This window comes from Salarias fasciatus, chromosome 5, assembly GCF_902148845.1.
Source record: "Salarias fasciatus chromosome 5, fSalaFa1.1, whole genome shotgun sequence".
Taxonomy (NCBI): Eukaryota; Metazoa; Chordata; class Actinopteri; order Blenniiformes; family Blenniidae; genus Salarias; species Salarias fasciatus.
In genome coordinates this window covers 13,007,480-13,016,259 of record NC_043749.1, presented here as the reverse complement: position 1 = coordinate 13,016,259, position 8,780 = coordinate 13,007,480, and the positions used below count along the sequence as shown (strand labels likewise).

General features: G+C 41.0%; 1 protein-coding gene across 1 annotated transcript; it reads right to left on the bottom strand.

The window, feature by feature from the left end:
• Positions 1-4,876: 4,876 nt before the first annotated feature.
• Positions 4,877-8,549, bottom strand: arf3b (ADP-ribosylation factor 3b). The gene is made up of 5 exons (XM_030091566.1): positions 8,518-8,549; positions 6,312-6,561; positions 6,116-6,226; positions 5,897-6,021; positions 4,877-5,047 (listed from the first exon to the last, which is right to left on the bottom strand). The coding sequence occupies exons 2-5, from the start codon at positions 6,457-6,459 to the stop codon at positions 4,886-4,888; spliced, it is 546 nt and encodes a 181-aa protein (XP_029947426.1). The 5' UTR covers positions 6,460-6,561; positions 8,518-8,549; the 3' UTR covers positions 4,877-4,885.
• Positions 8,550-8,780: the final 231 nt, after the last annotated feature.

Below are 8,780 nucleotides of genomic sequence, written 5' to 3'. Positions count from 1 at the left end.
CCAAATAACCAGTTATAACAATGCGGGGATGCATGCCTTAAATTAAATATAGAGCGAGCTAAAAAAGATGTCAGGTAGAAACACAGCTTGACCATTTAATTGGTATCCTGACAGTAATTGGGAACAAGTAGATAAAATATTCCACTTTTTTAAGTTTGAGTAACGTTTTTTTTTTCAAATGCCAACAAAAACAAACTTAATCATATGTTGTATCAGAAACAAATTACAGCTAAAACCAATAATCTTGTACAGATGTATTGAAAATAATGTTGTATTAAGTTATGTAAAATGATCTGGCTTTTAAATGACAGAGTTATCGAGTAACTGAAATATTTTAACCCTATCAGTGTTATAGTTTCTTGCCTTTATTAACTAGAGACTACATGATGAAATTCTGTTGGATGTTATTTCCCCTGATTATTGTCTTTTTTCCTTGTTGACCTGTCGTGACAATTCAAATATGTTTTTAATCTTTCATTTAACTCACTATAAAATGCATTAAACACCTCCGTTTCAGTGTTCTCAACTCTCAATTCAAAACTAAAGAAATTGACTTCTGTTACTTTACAGACGTGTATAACTAGACTTAATGATGCTTTCGATATTCTTGTTATTGAAGGGATGATTGAACACTTGTTTTTACTTCCTGTAGTTTTTTTTTTTTAGTGTAAGAGACTTTACTATTACGGTCAGAATAAGTGACTCACTTCCTCTTCTGATCGTAACCTGAAAACATGAAAACTGTCTCATGAACAAAGAGCAGACCAGCCCCTCTGTTTACCTCCAGACCAAAACACCCAGTGATGATAGAGCTAAAAAAAAAAAAAGAAGAAGATGAAAAATGCTTGCTGTCTTTTTCTGCGTCACACATTTCCAGCACATTTTCTTACATGTTTTCTTGGCAGTGAGACTTTGAGCTCTCCACTCCCTCGTGCTTTTGGTCTGAAATTTCAAGATAACTTTATTGCTGCATCATTTGACTGCAGCTGCGTGATTTTATTACTGTTTATCGCTTTTATTACTTAGGACGAATCTGTGCACAAGTTACAGTACAGGACTGATCTTACAGACCTTTGATGCCTTATGATGGTGCAGCTAAACTAACATCTGTGTTTTGGAGAAAACTAAAATTTCATCTGGTCTTGTTTATCACTTGATCTGAAAAAGCTTTCGTAAGAGTGGATGAACGAGCTAAACTGCTCTGAGTAAACTGGCTCTGCCTGCACCTCCAGTCCAGAGAGAGAGACAGAGAGAGAGAGAGAGAGAGAGAGAGAGAGAGAGAGAGAGAGAGAGAGAGAGAGAGAGAGAGAGAGAGAGAAGGTAGGCTTATTAGTCACAAGGATTACACATCAGACTGAAAATGTCTCCTTCACTAGAAACAATCTAGCTCTTCTTCTGCTCTCCAAGGTGTTCAAAACAAGTGGTTAATCATTCACCAACCACCAGCAGGAAGTTATTATCAAACTATTTCTTTTCATCCTCACAGAAGCGACTTCCTCAAGTTGAATGAAATGTGAAAAAAAATAACATTATGACCCCAAATATGAATTGATATCAAATCTCTGTTTGACCAAATTAGTATACCAGTTGTGTAGTAGAGAAAATGCTCAGATATCCTCATGATTTCACGCTGATAAGGATAAATGTTTGTTTATCATGGGGTCAATATTTTAACCAAAAAAAATTTACCAGGGTATTAAATGTGTGTTGTGTGAACAAAAAGTTTGTTGCAGCCTTGCTTCATGGTAATAAATCTTTAAGGGATGAATAAAGCACTTAAAAGCATGGGAAATGACATATAAAAAGCTGTTCTGTTTCTGTTCTTTTAAAAAAGAAATAAATGCCAAAGCTACTGGGCATTGGCAGAGAACATTTGACAAATTCTATTATGGGCACAATCTGCTGTTTACCCCATAATGGAAACAATAAGGTTTTGGTTTAAGATGTATTACCCAGAAGCACTGTTGCAACAAAGAGATAACCTGTCAAACAGAAATTTATAGTACAAATACTGGTCGGCAAAGTTTTGGATTGTTTGGTTTAACCTGAAATACAAACATGGTCTTATGTTTTGTTCAGACTTCTCTTTTTATCTGACTCAAACCCGCTTTCTTTACTGCGACTCTAATAAAACGCACAAAAGCTGCTTCGAGTTTTAAAGCAACCAAATATTTGAAAGAAGCTACAAGAAGCAGTAGGACAGCTTCAACTCGGCTGAGTGGTTTTAAACTCTGTCATGTGTACTGCTGCTTTTCAGAAGGGGAAAAATGTCTTCCGTGTTGTTTTCTTATTAGTCTTCTTGAATTAAATTTTACCACACTTTGTTTCTTTGCTTAATCCATTTGATCGGTACTTTTCGTAAGGATGTTTTGTTCTTTTTATTCTGCTGTGACCCTGTTAATATCAACTGATATTAACCAATTTCAATGACTTTTGCTCGGGGACTCTGCAATAAAAATAAACAAAAAGTCCAGATGCCATTACCTGATAAGAGAGGGCTCAGGGACCTTGAACAACTAAAAAAAAAAATGGACCAGAGTTCTGAAATCCAGGTCGTGTATCACAACTGCTATTGTTCTATTATTACTCACATGTTATTGACCCATGTCTAAACTTTGATCTTATAATCATATCAAGATCAAACTGTGCAAGGCACGCGATAGCAAACCACTTGTTACTATCAGGTTTGCTGTAGCAGGAAGGTCAGGATCAGGATTCTGTCTCTTATGTTTTCATTTGCCTGCACTGCTTGAAAATTTGGCAGTTGCAGCTGAACACTGCCCTCTGGTGGTTGGAGCTCATCACAGCATGCTCTCCATGTGTTGTGCAAGTCCAGCAGTGAAACTCACCCTCAGCCAATGAGACGGCTCATACAGAAAATGGGTTTATTTGTAATACAGCAGGATTTTGTTGCCTTACACATACATTTCTCCCCATGCATTCAGCACTGAATGATGGTTTTCACCATTTTCAAATCTACTGTGTAACTATAACGGTACATAATGAATAATCAGAAGTAGCTTTTTTTATTTTTTTTGTTCTTGCACTTTTCACACTGATTATTATTGTTTTACAGACACAGTCTACATCAAAGTTTCTTCAAACCCCCAAAAAACAAAGAAATCTACCATCAAATATAAATAAATTATACCAGCAAAACAAAAGATACTCTATGACAAAACTCTTTCTTGCTTATCATTTCGAGTTGTGGCGCAAACCCTGCCCTTGAGCAGGGTGTAGAGGAATACATCTGTAAATCATTCTCTATAGATAAATATAGATGACTTAAAAACAGAACCTAACAAGCCGAGAAGTCAGCACTAAATATAAGGCCACAAAAAACCAAATGACCAAACTCATGATTTAACATACAAGATGCTGAATAGGAACAATGCACTGGCAGGTCGGTACAGTGGATGTAGAGTGTGTTGTACTGTTACTGGTGTCTGAGCAGTCGTGCCCACGTATGGCACAAAGAAATCAATTAATTGACAGAAGTCTTGTGTATTTTTGCTGGTATCAGTGGTGATGTGGAGAATAATCTGCCGTTCTAAAGTGAGCGGAGGACGTGCTGATGGATTTCTGCAAAAACTACGACACCGAAAACACACCGATCTGGTATTACCCTGCTTTGTTTCATATCACTATGCAGAGACGTAAAATGACAGAAGGGAAATGTGCATGTCAAATGAACATCATTACAGCCATTTAAAGATTCGTCAACAACATTCAAATTCAGTAATACGAGAGTCATCAGAAGCAGAATCAACCCCCAAGTCTGAGACCAAAAAAAACACGCAAGCGAGAGCAATCTGATGCAGTTTGAGTACTCATAGGAACACACATGTACGTGAACAGGCAGCAGATGTACGGGCCATCTGCGCAAAATAAATGTGTTTTCACACAAAGAGACCACAAAGCTGCTGATAACGTTTTCTTAGCAAACACTACAGAGTCATGGTTCATTGGGTAACTGCATCATATTGGGAAATGCAGCTCTGAGGACTGACAAGTCAACAACGCCAGCAGGACGCATGCGGGTCAGGCAATCGAGAAGGTGTTGTGCGTTTTGAAATATTTAAAAAGGGCGGCTTCGACGCTTCAGGTTGCCACACAGGGGAGTAGAAACACAGCACAGATATCAAAAGATTTCCAAAATGTGGCAGTAGGAGGACATGTGGAGTCTTGTTTTCTTTTTTTTCAGCTACAGAGACGATGATCGGGGTTAATGCTCTCCACGCCTCTTGCACAAACACAGAGCACGATGTGCACACTTCAGAGTATCAAAATGTCTCAGCATTGCTCGGAACTTAAAAGGGATTGCAAACCATTGAAAGGAATTACAGTGACATGAAGATGCCTCCTGTGATTGTTCTCAAACATGGCTGTTACCCTGCGGGGGGGGGGGGGGGGGGGGGGGGGGACACACAGAACAGCTCTTTGCATGGACGGTTGAAAAACATCATGTCATCGGAGTCATAACTAACTGAGTGGAGTCACACACGACTCGGCACGTCACCTGGAGACTAACATACAGTACACTGCACCGAACGACAAGAGGTGGACGGGGGAAGGAGGGTGTCTGCTGTGATTGCTTACGATTAGTGTACATTGATGTGTCTGTGTGTGTGTGTGTGTGTGTGTGTGTGTGTGTGTGTGTGTGTGTGTGTGTGTGTGTGTGTGTGTGTGTGTGTGTGAATATTTGTATCAGAGTTAATTTTACCTTAAACAAGTAGAATGGGACTGAAAATGAAATCTTCCCCAGACCGAGAGTTTAGATTTGCAACTATGAATGAAAACCCTTGTGCCTAACCCGACCCTCCCTTCACCCAACACAGACAAAAAAAAAAAAAAACGCGACGGACGTGGATTTCCAGTTTTCTTCTTATTTCTTGTTCTTGAGTTGATTGGCCAGCCAATCAAGGCCCTCATAGAGGCCGTCGCCGCTGGTGGCACAGGTGGCCTGGATGTACCAGTTGCGATGACGCAGAGAGTGTAAGCCCAGCTTGTCTGTGATCTCGGCAGCGTTCATAGCGTTCGGTAAATCCTGTCGAAGAGAGTAGAGAGAGATCGGTAAGAGAGGATATCACAACACCACCGTCATGCACGTCATGTACAGCAGCTACAGTATGTTTGCCTTTCTGTGGGAAGTATTACATCGATATTTCTATCTTCCCATGTCGTAAACATTCAGTTACTTCACGCTTTATTGTGAGTCGTCTGGTTTCCTCATACATCCAAAATCATTCATTTGAGACTACTTCGTGGCTCTGAACCGGCCCTGGGGGTGAATGTAAGTGTGTCTGACAAGGTCATGAGTTCATCTCTGAAAGACAGATGGTCTTTAAAAGATGATTTGATTCGCTATCCAGGGTGTACACTGACCCCACGGTGAAGGAAGTGGTATAAAAATTCATTTTAGGATAGAGCATTTGTTTTTCTCAGCAAATTACCACTCAGTGGCAATCTTTACAAAAACAGTTATTTAATGCTACTGACTTAAAAACATGACTGCATCACACCTACACGAGTTTAGTGAGTGAGTGTGTTTCAGTTCAGTTTTACAGGGAACTTCAGGGGTTTTATGCCATTTCTTTAACTATTTGATGTTGAGTATTTGAGTTGATTTCATTGTGATCTATTCATGGACATATTTAGAGTCTGAACGGTCAGATATTCTTTCATGTGTTTTCTTTTGTTACATTCAGGACCTTCTAACATTGAGGGACACAATTGCCTCCATCCGTTCAGCTAAAAAGAGATTTTCATCATTCTCAACAAATAATGCAAGAATTAAGTTGATTCCCTAAATTATTTTATCCATTCATGCTTCTATAAATGTTTCAAATATTCATTTCCACTGTGCGCAGCATGTGAAGCAGCAGCCATCTCTTGCCTGTTTATTAGCGAACACAAGAAGCACAGCATCTCTCAGCTCGTCCTCAGCCAGCATCCTCATCAGCTCCTCCCGGGCCTCGTTCACGCGCTCTCTGTCATTGCTGTCCACCACAAAGATGAGACCTGAAACGGCAAACAGAGCACGCTACAGAAACAGACTTCTAAAGGAGAAGCGTTGCTCTGTGCACACCGCTAACCTCTGATTAGACGTGCTCACCCTGTGTGTTTTGAAAGTAGTGTCTCCAGAGGGGACGGATCTTGTCCTGCCCGCCCACATCCCACACAGTAAAGCTGATGTTCTTGTACTCCACTGTCTCAACGTTAAACCCTGAAAAGAAGGAAAAGGATACATAAATCATGAAGCCAGCATACACTATGTCACTGTGTGTGAAAATGAAACCTCTTGCACTCACCAATTGTAGGGATCGTGGTGACTATTTCCCCCAGTTTGAGTTTATAGAGGATTGTAGTTTTTCCTGCGGCGTCGAGACCAACCATCAAGATCCGCATCTCCTTCTTTCCTATGAGGCTCTTCAGCAAATTCCCAAAAATGTTCCCCATGATTCAGACGAGTTTCTTAAACTTCAGTTTCCAACAATTGTGATCTTTGAGGCTTTTCTGCAAAGTCTCAGCTGTCTGGAAGATAGCAATTTTAAAGGAGAGCTGGAAAGAAGCACAACAAATAACCATTAAGTGACACGGCTCAGTGCTACATTGAGAAGAAAAAAACAGTCTTAAATTATTAACCTGTTGGAGGAAAGAACAGAATCAATAAACTTATGACAAACAAAGCACTTCAGCTCACCTTGTCTCATCTTACAACCTCATGTTCGACTCTGACACTGTAAAACAGGTACGGACCTATATGAGCCAATCACAGTTAGCGTCATGACCAGGAGGGTTGTAGTGATCTGCAGCATGTTCATTCATGCCATGTCTCACGGCTATCGAGCAATCTGTTCAGATCCTTGTCCTTCTCTCCTTCAAATGTTAGTCTGCAACAGTGCCAAGGCCCTCAGAGCACATGCAAAGTGTCCTACATTAGCAGGCCTAGCCTTGAATGCAATTCGCATAACGTCATCGGAAAGCCCTCTGGTCTTAACCAGAGCGAAGCATGACAGAAGATAACACTTTCAATATCAAATACCTTCACAAAATGCATGTAACATTTATTATTAAAAGTTCCACATAGAGAAAAATAAGAAAAGGGGGAAATCAAAAGAGAGACGTCCCTGTCCGTGCAGACACACATTTTGAATGTACATGCAAAACAAGTGGAAATAACAATAGCTTCATTTTCACCAGAAGTATCGACTTCTTTCATGTTATTTTTTTTTTTTTTATTAAATTCTTACACAATGGGATCTTGATCATAACAGTAATACGAGTAAGCGGGTGAGAATTTTTGCATAAATGAAGTGCAAATATAACTGATGATCAAAAGCCAAAAGGTTTTCAGCATCACTAAAACTCATCAGCAGGGTCTAAACACTTTGCAGTGTGGTGTACCTTTCCCACCTTGTTGACATCATGCTGACCAGACCGTACATGAGAGCAGATCTTACTATTATTAATCTGCTTTTAACTTTTTTTAATATTAATTTTCCATGGTTGTAGGGGTCAATTTACCTTTTTGAGCATTTTTGTTTTTACCTCAGAGCAGAGGTCAGAGCAAAGGTCAGTGTTTAAAATATGGCTATGCCAGTTAAAGCTTCGGCCGTCTCTTCATATCATCTTTGACTCCTTTCATATTGAAACTGTTGGTTTCTTCTTTAAACTTTCACATGTGCACATATTAAAGATGTAGCTATAAAAACACATTTTTTAAAAAAATGACACATCCCACTGGGTGCACACACAGTGAGTTACAGATGATCTGTGTTATTTTCGATGTGGAAAAGGGACCCTATGTCTTGTGAGTCGTCTGATGAAACGGTCCTATGATATGATATGATATATAATTGAAAGACTCAGTGGGATGAAACGACTGAGACGTGTGGAGATAAAGTGGACTGGAGTGTGGATGGATGTGAGGGCAGCGGCAGCCCTGTCCATGGTGCTGAAGACGATCCACTGTCGCCACCTGAGTTCTGCTCGTCTCCTCTTCCACAAACCACTACTGCGACCATGAAACATCTTTAAATCATGATGGTGTGTGGGAGAAGGGCCGCGGTGTGCCGGTCTGATCATGTTCAGCTCCGGGTGACTCAGGTTAGCCCGGGATGCTACGTTAGGTAACCTCACACAGACAGCCAGCACATCCAAAGCCATTCGCTTCACCTCCATCGGGAGTATTCACTGCAAACTCGCACGCTTTAAAATAAAAAATAAGCTCATTTGCGTCCAAAATTATGGGGATTGAATCGATGCAGGTGAGCTTTAATCGTGGATTCGATTAAACGTGACGGCGCTAACGTATCTGCCGTCCTGATCCGCCCATTCATCCGTCCGATCGTCACCCCAGCGGGCATCCCGCGACCGGCCAGCCGCCCGAGCGCCGCTGCAGCCCGGGCGGCTGGACCACCGCCGGGGGGCCGCCAGCCCCTCCATCATCACATCACCTGCAGTAATCTGAGTTCGTTACATCTCGCAGACGACGGAGCCAGGATTCTCTCTTACCTTAGCCGAGCGGACCTCTGCACAGCGTCTCACGAGATCTTCCGGGAGATCGCTCGGTAGTAAAGGAGATCTCGCGAGAGTTCGTGGTGACAGTGGAGTTGCTGGATCCTGCAGAAAGGTCGCTGCTTCATCCAGAGACCTGACTCTTCTGTGGCCTTTCTTTTATGCTTTAAAGCGATTATGATGCGTTTTGAGGAAATACGTCCTCAGAAAACAACATTCTAATAGAAAACACTTCATGCATTTGATTGTTTCTGACACAT

Excerpts from the sequence above, each read along its gene's own strand:
- arf3b (XM_030091566.1), bottom strand. The coding sequence starts at position 6,459 with ATGGGGAACATTTTTGGGAATTTGCTGAAGAGCCTCATAGGAAAGAAG. Across the intron at positions 6,227-6,311 it reads CACCACGATCCCTACAATTG|GGTTTAACGTTGAGACAGTG; the intron begins GTGAGTGCAAGA and ends CCTTCTTTTCAG. Across the intron at positions 6,022-6,115 it reads CTACTTTCAAAACACACAGG|GTCTCATCTTTGTGGTGGAC; the intron begins GTGAGCACGTCT and ends TTGCCGTTTCAG.